Genomic DNA, 13,587 nt, shown 5'->3' with positions numbered 1-13,587 from the left:
GGTACACACACACAGAATTTGTCATGAGGCCTAGATGTGCATTAGTTAGTGGTGCAATATGGCTGCTGTGCGTTAAATCAAAAATCATCAAATATTTTTAATCCTTTCATCGCTTTCTTGTATTTAACTCTTATCTCTTCTCAAATTACTCAAAAGAAAATTTTCTAGGACAAAGATCATCTTTTTCCAGTGTTGTTACAGTATCTGGAACAGTGAGTGTCAAGCACTTGAGAAGAATTTCTGGCTATGGCCCTCAAAAACTATAATCATTCTTTTCACCTGTAAAATCCTCCAATATTGGTATACCAGCATATTTTTTATAATTTATCACACGTACACACATTTCTTTTTTTTTTCCCAAAAAGCTCAAATGACTCAAATGAATCACTGTTGCTAGTAATAGCATTAAAGCCATTCTAGCTCAGAGGTAATCTTGCACCTGAAGCACTGTGTATTTAAAATACTTGAAATGCAATTGGGAGATGAAATTTGTTCATCCAATTTCCGACTGCGCAGAGAAGAAATTTAGCAAAATCATAGATGGTGTTTGAAGGGCCTTGGCTGAAGTGAATAGGAAGCAACCCCTGCCCAGTAAAGAGCATTATCAGGAATAGAGAGCAGCCTGTGACACGTATATAATTAGAGAAATTGGAGGCTTTGCCCATGAGACCATGTGTTCCACAGCAAATCCTATTTCCTTCACTCTGCCTTTCATGGATATGTGTAAATCATAAAAGACTATGTGTTTTCCTTTCATATAACATATCAGTTTCTTTTTTTCTTTTCCAATATTGGTGTTAATTGAATTCACCAAACAAGTAACAAAAAAGAATCATAGCTCACATCTTTTCAGACCAACTGAGTACCAAGTCAGAAACCATGTAAGGAGACCAAAAGACCAAATTTTACATCTTGCCAGTATCTTACATGATGGCTCATTTCCCCCTGTAAATATTAGGCATTAGCCTTTTTTAAAAAATCTTTTATCCTAGTAAAAAAAGTATAAATAAAACTGACAACAAAAAATGTCTGAGGTAGAAGCCCAAATCTTAATGAGGAAGAAATTAATTTACCAGCTTCCAAATTAAAAAAAAGTCTGTTGGTTTTACTTCAACGTCAGGAAGTGAACATCAAATAAACCAAGTTTATAATAAAATTCTAAAAATAATTCTGGAAATATTAGGGCTGTCACTGGCATGGCACAGAGCTTAGCTCTATTACCTATGAAGCACAACAGTAACCTCAGACATACGTAACAGGAGCAAGGAAGCAATCACTCTAAAAAAGACTTCTGTATGATAGGGAAAAAACAAATTAGGCCTGAGTTTCCATAGTGATAGAACAACAAAAGGTTGCTGCAATTTCCAGCTGTCTACAGTGAGGCAGTAACAGAGCAAAGGGACTCAAGCCCCTTCTCTGTAAACTGGGATTAGCATACTCAAAATTATCCATTAAATTTTAGTTCCGCACTATAAAGAAAATATTGAAGGAACTGGAAGAGGAAGAATAATAATAAAAACAAGAAGTTCTTCAAGAAGCAAAATTACTAAATGCTATGGATTTGGATTTCATGGTTGGATTCTCTGGTATCTTAAAAATGCAAATTCCAATGAGTATTTTCTCCTATTCATCTCCTCTGTGGATTCTCTGATGTTTAATAAGAAATGATCTCATACTATAGCCTGTCTGCCAGTGGGAACACTAATGGGTCTCTTGCCCATCTGGCAGCCTGTTTTCCCAAAACTTACAGGAATTCCTGTCCAGTGGTGCTGAAACTGGCCAAGAGTTAAGAAGCTATTGAAGGAGAAAAGAGAGGAGAAGGATCAGCAGCCATACAAACACCTAGGCTAGCAAGCAGACAGTGTGATCATATAAGCTTTACTTCCTTGGGAAACTGGGCTAATTATCAAAGGACTGAAAGATTCACTTATGATGAAAGTCCAAAGGCCCCAAAGTGGAAAAATACTTAAAAGGTAAAGTGGTCTGTTGGATATAGGGCTGAAAGTACCGAACATGATAGCTAGGTTGACACAGAAATGATGAGGAATGTTATAATTCACAGAAATATAAATGTTAGTCAGGGATGATGAGGATTTATTTGTACCAAGAGGAGTTATTACTAAGCAGAATTGCAACTGGGAATTGTGGGATTAAATAAAGGAAAGCTTTAGGCTAAAAATCAAGCAACACTGTAAGTGAGAGGAGTCTATAAAACAGTTTTGCGACATAGGAAATGGAAGCTCCATGACTTAAGAAAATTAAAACCAGAAGAATGAAAAGAACCTGTTTTCTTATAGAATAATGTATGGACAGTAAGATTAGCTGGAATGTCTAATTGGTCTTTCTTTTCATTTATCAGTAGATTAATAAAACAAAATTCTGTACTAATAGGTAATATAAAAAACAAAAGTAGCTACTCTTTGTGAGTCCTTATCCAAAAGGCTGAAACCAGACCTAATATATAAAAATGTACAGATGTGCCTTCTTCACCCATTACTTATATGATATATCAAAAATAAATACAATATTATCCAGGTAATGATTTATAGAGAGATATTAAAATATCTACTTTTACACATAACGTGATCAAAGGTCCCCTGTATTTGTATTAGTGCAAAATTTTGAAGCAACACTGAATACTTTGGGCTTCCTTGTTACTGTTTTCTAGTAAAACATAAAATAATCCAAATGCAGGAAACAAACTACATTACACAGTGTGTTTGATGTCGCAACTTCTAACTTTCATTTAATATAGCTGAGCTGCAATGACTAATGCTGCCCATGGCCTGTAGTACAAAGACCTAAAAAAGGTTCCAGACTAGATTACGTCCAGGCAGGTCTCATTTTAACGGAAATTGGAGAGATGAGAAAAAGATTATAGGAGCACACATTATAAAAACAGACCTCGCAAGTCAACCTTAATAGTGGAACCATTCTCTTTCATGTAGACAACCATGAAAACAAATATCCTGTAAGCACTAGATATATATTGTATCTTTCTACCCGATCTCTTTGCCTCCTTGAGACAGATTCCCATTCATCTCATGACTATATAATTTGATCAGAGTTGAGTAAGGCACAGCAGGGGAAAGGGTCTGTCTGATAAAGTATCAGGCTCCAGGATGATAGATAAACAATTTCATGATTTCCAGTTGTAACAGGAACGATACAGTGCTGGATATTAAGATATTAGTCTCGTAGGAATACAACTATCAAGCTTCTGCAGTTTTTTTCTCTTACTAAACATGCTTTATTTCCATTAAGCAAAAATGACAGACTGATTCTGATAAACTAAGGCAGGCCACCAGAACAAAATTCAAGGCACATGTGAAGAGTGAAAAGATTTTTTTTTTAAATTTTTCAATGTGAAAGTTAGTATTTAACTCTTATCAGTGATAGAACAAGGAAGTTTCTTTCTCAAGGGGCATCTTTATTGCAAAAAAACATTATTCAAAAGTAAGTGAAACAGTTGCCTATCAATTTGCTTCACATTTAAACCTCCTCTTTCACAAGGGACACATTGGCAAGCAACTCCTCTGCTACAAGTCACTGGGGAAATGCCTGTTTGCACAGCTACCCCATTGTTCTACAGGCATTAAATGAAGGCTTGAGTGATAATATTTGAACAGCTATGATGGACTTCTTTTTCCTATATTAACACACATATTTGGTTAGAATGCAAAAGCACAAATACATGGCAGCCATTATTAATACCAGTTCTGTTAGTTGGCAAAAATTATACTACCTTTGCAATTACCTCCTGTCTTGGACAGCTGAAAAGCATGGTCATACCCACTCCTGCAGATACCTGCTTTTGCTTATAAAAAATTCAAAGAACAAAGATACATTTTAAAGAAATTTTTAGTTGCAAACCTGGGGCGTCATCTTTTTTGTTAAAGAAAACATATCCTGGAGTAAGCAATTTTTGAAGCTAGCATATCATCTCATTTATTATCACTTACCTGTGATTCCTTCACGTTTTCCACGGTGAAGTTGAACCAGACTCGGAAGCGTGGGTTGCAGGTGTCTGGCCTAATGAAGAGGTCATACTCAAACTCTGTGACGTGGTCCACCCGCCCAAGGTTCCCTGCCAGGAACAGATGAAACAGGATGAGTTTTAATGAACGGCTGATCAACTCTCCAGGAACAACACTGAGGAAAGTTTTTAAAATTTCTACCTCCGTTGGTTAAAATATACAAGTAAAATAGGCCTTACGACAGTTCAGAATTAGTTTTTAAAGGTAGTTCAGAATTATTGTTAAAGGCTTCATTGTAGTCATAAAATAAAATATGCAGCAGTAAGCTACATGCATATGAGTACACCAAAAAGAAGAAAACACAAATTTTTATTATTCAATCAAATTGACCTTTTGTTTCCTCTTATCTGAATATTCCAATTATGTGTTCTAACATCCTTTTAATTGTTTCCTTTTTTCTTTTTTCACCTTTCTAATGATGTCTCTGCACGTCTTTTAGTCCCCACCTGTTAGGATTTCTTTCCTTCCAATTGTTGCTTGTATTCAAGTCCCTGTATCATTAAAGAGTCCCCAGATTCCTGCCTGGCCCCTCTGGCTGTTGCTCTAAGCATCCCTCTCTCCCCAAAGATGGTCCAGCCTTCATCTCTTCTGTGATTCAAAAACTCAATCCTTCTCCTTCACCACATACAGCCACTATCACCTCCTTCCAAAGACACAAATGAGATTTTGCTTCAGCTTGTTCCCAGTGAATTTCATGGAATAGTATTTTTAAATATAGTCAGAGCTACATTGTCCCCTATGGCATTATTCAGCAGGCAACCACACCGGCTATAGAAATGAAGTTCAGCACTGGAAAAACCCACTAACTGCTTTTAAATTGCTAAAATGGTATATTTCCTTTGAAGTGTGCCAAGATTTTTAGAGACAGGGTTTAGACTGTCCATTTCATTTATACACTACAAAAATAAGACTTTACATTTTCCTGATCCAATCCAAAACCCATCTCATCTTGTAAGACAGGGCCATGTTTTAGCTCACATGCTAAATTATATTTCTTTTTTAAAAGTAGCACTGAAAACTTGGGTTTATGGTTTCAAATATATTTCGGGGGTTAGATATATCTTCTTGGGTTGGAAATATAGTGTTGGGTGCTAATGTGTATTTATAAGGTTATTTGAGCTAAATGATTCCCTCTTCAGCAAGTCCCACTACAGTCAATAGGACTGTTTTCTGGCAATACATTGCTGAATACCAGCATGAGCAGCATAATTCAGCTGATCTGCTGCTCTGGTCTGGAAAAGAAGAGAGAAAAAGACATTTTTAATTCTGTTTATCAATACAGTTCCAGGATTTCTACCTTATCCTAAATTGTTTCTGGCTTTATTAATGGAACATGTTTAATCTTCTCTATTTTTAATCTTATCCCCCACTTTCCTACCCACATTCTTCTTTTCAGAAGAAAATTCTCTCCACTGCTTCCCTCTGCAGAGACCTGCTCCAAGCTCTCAATCTGTTCCTGAGGGTTCGCCTCAAGGAGACACTTGGCATTGGAAATATTTGAAAAAACAGCTCTATTGCAAAGCCAGAACGCCTCTGCCAAACACAAATAATGTCACCTGCCATGGTGGGTGTCCATGCCCAGGTGCTGGCAGTGGGGCTGCAGGCCTGGCTCTTGGAGAGGCTGCGCTGCCCCTGCCTCTTCCAGACTGTTCCTGACATTCCCAGATGGCTCCAGAAAGCCTCACCCATGGCACAGCCCAGCCCCTCAGCCCAGCTGGTGAAAATGTGTCCACTGAAGGGCAAAATCCTACACAGGCAGAGGGAGCCTGAGGAGAACTGAGGAGGATCCGGGAAGGGGATGCTCTGGGAGGCTGGGCAGAGAGCCCTGTGTCCTGTGGGGAGAGGCTGGAGCAGGCAGGTGTCTCCTGGAGGAGCACTGACCCACACATAACCCAGGCTGGAGCAGGTTGGTGTCTCCTGGAGGAGCACTGACCCACAGAGGACCCAGGCTGGAGCAGGTGCTGCTGACAGGACTGCAGTCCTGAGAAGGGAAAAGGCCCAGGGTGGAGTAGGGGAGAAAGGAAGGATCAGCCCTTGCTCCTTGCACAGCTCCTTGTGTGGGGAAGATGATCCTGGGAAACAGGGAAGGGCAGGGAGAAGACATTGGTTTAATTTCTCTTTGATTTTTACTATGCAAACCTATTTTAACTGGCAATAAATGAGTCTCCCCAGAGCAGAGAGTTCTGCCAGCAGGTGAGTGCCCTCCCTGTCCACACCTTGACCCAGGAGCTTTTTCACCTCTGTCCTGGTGAGGAGTGGGGGTGAGAGAGCACTGGGTGAGCAAAGCCAACCCACCTCAGCTCCTGGCTTTAGCTGAAGTCCCCAACACATCTAAATGCATATTCTGCCACAAGGGTCAGACCCATCCCTTATTAACAACTGAACTCAAATGTGAATGTAAACTGAGATTTCCTACAGATTATTATCCAAAGGAAAAAGGAATGGTAAACCCAAGCTATTCCATTGTAATACTTTTAATTAAGTGATTTCGTTTTGTTTTATTTTTCATTAAATGTCATTAATAAATGACATAGCTGGGTTAATAATATTCCTTGGATATTTCAGGATTTAGGTAGTCTAAGGTATTCATCCTGAAAGTTTAGATTCCAGTTGCATCACAGGTCACAGATTTAGATCTCCCTGGACAAGGTTTGGTGTGTGAATTCACTTCAGCTGAGCTGTGCATGTGATCCTGGCAGATTCTCTAGGGTTAAGGCAGCGGGCTGCATGAACACAGATGGTGGGCTAGGTCCATCTTGGCAACTGATAAACTAATATACATGCCTCCCAGAAATCCCAGCAATTCCAGATATGGATTAAGTTATCTGCAGCACAGAGCAGAGGTGCAAATTTTGATGGAATTACTCCCAAAGAAGGACACAGAAGCAATTAAATTCATACTTAAAGTTCAAAGACCATTAAAAACTTGTACTGCAAGGCATAAGAAACTAAAAGATTATTAACTGAATAATTAAAACAGAGCGAAATGAGACCTTGATTTTGACCTTTTGCACATTCAGTTTCAACATCAAGCCAACCTGAACTGGATGGGGAACAGATGACCCACTCAGAACTGCTTTACAGGGTTCTCAAGATCCCTAAACTCGCACTGGAGAATTGTACTGATGTCAGGGGAATCATGGATGGTGAAGAATTGGTGTGCTGAAGCCACCGTCATCCAGTCTGCTCTGGAAAACCCATCTCAAATCCAGCAGAGCCCTTAAAATCTGTGTGCTTGATTCCTCAGGAACCCCAACATGGCTTTCTCTCTTGATTTGAATACTCCCTTCCTTCCTAATGCACTATTTTTTTCCTTTTGTGAGTTTATTGGTTTGTTATTAGTTTTTGCCTCTTACCAGTCACACGTCAGCTGCCATTGTCACCTGCACCCCTCTGCAATTTGGTGTCATTTGGACATTTCATTAGCCCACTATTTCTTCTCTGTCTTCCAGATGCTAAAGAGGCTGGACTGAGTACTAATGCCTCCGGTAACTAATTCAACAAGTTCCTTGTGCTCAATAGACTATTGTTTGTAATATCACAGCCTTTGCTCACAATCTGTCAGCCTAATTTCAGCCCACATAGCAATGTCATTAAACAAGACAGCAGTTTTGGTACAAAGAAGCCAAGAACTGTAGGAACAAAACACCTCCTCACTTTAAGAGACGCTTTGTAGAAAACTGATAATGCCACCAAAAAACATTTCTTGGTGTCCAAGAAAGGATATAAACTTCCCAATGTTAATCTCATAAAAAAACTGCACATTTTTTTGTCCTGCCTTCAGAGTGCTGTAATCATGGGAAATGCATTTATTCTAATGGATGAGAATTATATTCCAATACCACAGGTCCCACAGTGACATGCATTAGAAACTATGGAACAGGAATTAAAACATTGATTACAGCATTCCATTTAGATATTAAGCCATTTTAACATTTTAACACTGAAAATAAACCATTTTTTCTTAAGTGCAAACCACCTCTAAACTGATTTTTTAAAATAAATTTTAATTCCATAATTTTTTGTCTTGCCTTTTTGCTAAATATAGCAAGAGAGAAAACAATAAGTGAGTAGACAGCAAGTTCCTCCTGTGTCCCAGGAATTTCTGTGCATACTGTACTTTGCAGCACCTGCAGCCAACAGTTTCTGTGCTGAAATTGTTACAAATGTAAGAGAAATCCAGATAGCACCAATTTTGTGAAATGTACCTACCAACAGTTCCCAGTTATGATACAACTACTGTATGACCCCTCGTGTGCACAGTTCTTATTCTGTGTATATTGCTAGCCTGGTCACTTGTGATATCAGTAAGAGAGTCTGTTCACAACCTCATTGGTTAAGTATATTCTTCTAAAATCAGAGAAAAAGTCTCACATTACTGAAACATCAGCTTTGCTTTACTTCACTTTGAGTTCATGCCCACGTGAACTCATCACCACTCCATTCCATAAATACAGAAGTTGTATATATGAGAATATACAGCATTCTTCAAAGCCTCATCACTCCATATCTTGTGATTAGCACTATATTTGGGGGTTAAGATTATAAAACACAAGATAGTAATGTTATTTATGGTACATGTATGATTAATGAACTGACGAATGAGACCTGCAAAGGAAAAAAACCCCAACAACATCATAAGTGATAAAATCTGAACTGGTTGGCATTTTAAGACAATTCTTTTTTGATTTTTTTTTAATAATTTGCGTACACATCTGTATGCAAATGTCTGTCTGACTACATCTTAAAAGTAAAACAAGTAATTTATTAGGGTAGCCAGCACTTTGCAAAACACTTTGGATTTTCTCTCCTATGCACTCTGAAATTAGTTGTGGGGTTTTTTTGCTATTATTATTTTATTTTACAGAAATATTAGCACAGATCTTTTTAAACTGATGGGAAGATGTGAAGAAATCAAATTCCCAAATGTCTATAAACTGACTTTCACTTAGCCTTGGGGTTTGTTTTTAAGACACGCTCAATTTTCAGTCACAGTTCTGTTCAATACTCTTAGCATACTGAGAAAAGAGAAGACATACTTTCCTTTAATCATTCAAGCTAAAATTCTTAATTATACTTCCTTAAAATTACTTCACAGAGTAATGTTTAGTGCAATGCTCTCAAAATGTGAATAGTGAAAGGGGTCAATAGCATGTTTCAAGTTTCTTTAAAAGTCAGAAGAAAGCCCAATGATACTATTTTATTAATCATGCAACACACACTTAGTCCTCATAAAATATTAATGTTATTGCTTCCTACATCAATAAAAAGTGTACTTTACACAAAGAAAGAAAACCTGCTGAAGAAAATGCTAGCTAAAGTTACTAAACATGCTAACAATTATCATAAAAATGCTAGAAAAGAAAATATAGATATGTTAAGCAATCCTAAAATCTTCTTAAACCGCACATTGTGCTTGCCTACAGAGAATTTTTAAGATGAAAAATAGACCTTGAGGGTCTTAGACAAGCCTGAGGCAATATAAAGAAAAAGGTCAAACACTCTGCTAAAAAGGACCGTTATCTTCAGAACAACAACTTATCAGCCAGCTTGCAGCCCTGCTTATTTACAGTTATTGGTCCCAGAGGAAGTGCACTTCAGCGCAGGGCGCGATTACTTTGTAATGAGTTTGCCAGAAATGGTAAAGGAAACTAATTTGTAACAATGTGCTGTTCCCGGCACATGAACTTTCTCAGACACTTTTTTTTTTTTTTTTTTTTTTTGGTCCGGCCATGAATAACTAACTTCAGCCTCCCTAATAAGCAGTGAAAACAGAAGTGCACTAAACCCGACTGAGTCGCGAGCATAAATGCGCTGAAATATCAGTGATTATCCCTCTCAGCTGTCCATTACAGTACTCATGATGACCACCAATTCCCCCGTGGTGGATATATAGAATGCAGGTTTCAGGGGGTGGATTTGCACATGAAAATTAACACCATTTGGAAGAAAATAGCCTGCACCTGTCACAGATTAGCAACAAAAGGTCAAATGCCTCCTTTTACACCTAGAGCACTTGCATATTGTATGTCTTGCTTATAGGAGCCTAATTCTAGTTTCTTAATTCAGAAAAGTGAGCACCATGGTGAACTGAGGAGAAAAAAAGAATTAAATCTTGGCTAAAAGCTATCAATAAATCTATTGATCAAGATACATATGAATGGAAGTAGCTGAGGCAATCTCTGTCTCTAAAAGAGGTAGTTTTTCAAAAGAGAATTACACAAAGTGCTCTTCTGTTTTTGTCAATATGCTGCCAGGTTTTGAAATGCTATTTTTCATCCACACAATAAAAATCTTGACAAGTAAGCAATAGAAAATCACTAATACACTTGCAGCTGCATTTCAATCTATACAAATTCTTTAAACAAAAACAACCAAGGAACAGATTGGAATATACATCATTTTCACCAGTTGAACCTGGGATCAAGTCCAAGATAGCCAAACAGTATTAATCTATATTTCATGCAACTCTATATTTCCCAAAATAAGGTAAAATGTTGAATGTGGAATAACCTCTATGAAATTCATCCTTACAGATCATAAAACACATTGAGATGATAATGCAAAGAAATTTTATTGATATGTTCTAAATGGAACAGGAACTACAGGGACTGAGATCTGCAAAAACTTCTCTCTAGTGAAAGATTAGATATCTTCTGAAAGGAGTGCATCTAGGAATATCAGATGTAAATTCCCACTTGCTTTATGGCCTTTGCCTGTGAAAAGAGTTCATAAAAATAGTTTGGCATTAAGTCCTAAAGAACTTCTAAATAGTATTTGCTATCTAAACAGGAAAATGAATCTAATGAAATAGGGATGATATCTGAAAACCCATGACAGTTTTTGCATCCTCTCCTAGATTCATGCCCAGAGCATATGTCAGCTCAAGATATCTAAAACCACAAAGCAAGATTTCAAAAAATAAGACAATACCATAAAAACCACATATACAACACCTGTAAATTATTGTTTAAATTATTAAAATTGCACATATCAAGCTCTACAATGCAAAATATTATCTTCACTACCACAGTTAAATCAATGCTCTGCAGAAAATCTCTCGGTACTCTTCGCCAATATAGCATTCTCTTAAAAACCTGATGTTTCAGTTAAAATCAAAGCAATGCTCGTGACTCCACTTTTGGTCAAAATCCAGATTTCCTTTGAAAAATGGTCAAGAATGTCAAACAGGCAAAGCATTTCAAAAGTACATGGCTCGAGAAGCCGGATGCTTCAGACTTAAAGTCTCTTTTCTATCTTCCCTCCTCAATTAAGTAAGTTGAAATTGTTGTTTCCATCATGTTTTAAGTTTTTATAAATAGTGACATCCAAATAGCAGTAGATCAGTAATTTTTGTTACAAAGATTGTATTAAGTCTTAGCAGCAGTAAAGGTAAAAGGCCAGGTTCCATCTCTGCAAAGAGTAGATTAGGATGTAGATCTCACACAGGCCGAGAAACTCTGATTGAGCTTTATTGTAAGCAGACCATGTGATAAAATCTAATTGAGACTGAGAGCACATGAAAATTCTAGCTTTACACTTTTCTTGTTTATCTATGTAAACAGCATTAAAATAAAATGTATCGATTCAGTTGGGGGGTAGGTAATTATGGATATCTACTGGTTTATTTGTTTATTTTAGTGTTGATCTTAATTCATAACAATGAGAGCCTGATCTGATTTTCCACACCTCTTCAGGATCACATCTTTCCAATACTTTTCCTCCCAAGTGACACAAGTAAGGTGCACTGGATCCATTTCCTGGGGGCATTTGGCCCATAGGCCCTGGGAACAAAATTACTGCTTCTCAGTGGTCCCAAATAAGTGTAATGAACAAATCTTTAATTCCTTTGTATTGAGTCAAATTGCAGAAATATTAATGATACGTGGCCTAGACTAAAACACCCACAGGAATTTTATAAATTAAAACTTTTATCTGTATTAGAATAGGAGGCAGAATTGTCTTCCACATAGAAAATTAAGAGAATTTAAAACATTTAAGAAAGGACTGGTTGAAAAAAGGAGAGAATCATAATCAATCTTAAATCTATTTGTTGAATATAAAAGAAGGAGGGGAAAGGTGACCAATGCCATGATTTATTTTACTAAAAACAGTTACAAAAAGATTCTCATATTCTAGGAGTCCAGATAGTGCTGCTAGTGGATAGATTTAGGATGAGTTCTTCCTTTCAGAAAAAAATATTTTCTTGGTCACAGGTGTTTGAATGATGTCTGGGCAAAGGGGAAGGGGAAATAGAGGGATGAAAATTTATTAAATAGGCTTGAGGTTACTCCTGCAATGAGGATACAGTTACAGAGATTTCACATTATAAATAACTGTAAAGTTCTAGCATGTGTTAATCCCAAAGGCCACCTACTGACATCACTTGCAACTTTCTTTTATAGTCCAGGAGAGTAAACGATGACATTTAGAAAGACAACACAAGCAGCTAGAACTGGAATATTTTGTGTCTTTTTATGTTGGTTAAGTAGAGCAGTCTTTTTGGTGATACCAGTTTAGAGCACAGTTAAAAACAGCAACAAGTATTCCTGAATATTTAGTGATCATGATTGCTCAATAACCACTATGAGCAAAATAGCATAATATACAAGTAACAGATATCCCAAAATACTGCAAAGACTATTGTGTAAACAGTAGGTTCACATATGTATTAAGAAATTATACAATACAATCTTGCTGAAAGAATTCAATAGTTTTGATCAAATGAGATTGATATTTAATCACTTGCAGCCAAAGAGCCTTATTTCAAAATTGCCCTTTTCAATAAAAACTAATGCTTTCAGTTAAAGGACCTAAAAAACCTGGTGCTGCAAAGAATAAAATGTCAATGTTCACCGAGTAGGGAAATTGTAATGGATGAATAAAATGGAGTCAGGCTCTTGGCTTTCTCCTACATCTGTGAGAGTCTTATAAATTACAGAAATATCAGCAGAGCCCAAGACTGCAGGAAAAATGCTCCAAAAAGTCACAAAATCATGTAAATACACCAACTGGCAGTGGTAAAACAGCAACTTAGTAGGGAGTGTCAAGTGCTTAAAAATCAGAGGTCTGTGCCCTAAGATGGCCATCACACACCCACCACACCAAATCCACCAAATCCCCAGAAAAACAGGTTTCTCAGCTCCCTCTTTATCAACTCCCCAAAGGCCTCCAATGACAGATGGGCAGTTATTTATCCACGGCAGTGAACCTTTGTTAAAGGAAAATCAGAATACAAAGAGGTTTTGCATTAGTGTCACGAAACTCAGCTTTCTTTAACAAAGCGTGCGCTCCCAAAATGAGACTCTCACGGCTGTGCTTGTACCACATCTTTCAGAGCAGAGCTCTTAAAGGAAAAGCATTTGGGGAAATTTCTGTTTGGAAGTCACTTAGCATATAATGGGTGCTATCCTAAATAAATAATGAATGAGTTAATAAATAAATTATAAGGACGTCTGCAGCCTTAACCACGGAAGCAACCACCAGCCAAGGCAGATGAGGGAGTAGGAACTGCGGGACCACAGTGGGATGTACCATCACTGGTGTGTCA

General features: G+C 37.5%; 1 protein-coding gene across 1 annotated transcript in view; it reads right to left on the bottom strand.

Moving 5' to 3' along the window:
• The window catches only part of AGBL4 (AGBL carboxypeptidase 4), an 880,299-nt gene that overhangs the window by 829,697 nt on the left and 37,015 nt on the right, over window positions 1-13,587 (bottom strand). The window contains exon 3 of the mRNA XM_041421668.1: window positions 3,963-4,087. Within this exon, the coding sequence (XP_041277602.1) occupies window positions 3,963-4,087 (125 nt within the window). The remainder of the gene's footprint in view (window positions 1-3,962; window positions 4,088-13,587) is intronic.

Source organism: Onychostruthus taczanowskii, unplaced genomic scaffold (assembly GCF_017590055.1).
Source record: "Onychostruthus taczanowskii isolate IOZ18803 unplaced genomic scaffold, ASM1759005v1 scaffold7, whole genome shotgun sequence".
NCBI classification, from domain to species: Eukaryota; Metazoa; Chordata; class Aves; order Passeriformes; family Passeridae; genus Onychostruthus; species Onychostruthus taczanowskii.
The sequence above is the reverse complement of the archived record's forward strand: the minus strand, read 5'-3'. Positions and strand labels throughout refer to the sequence as shown.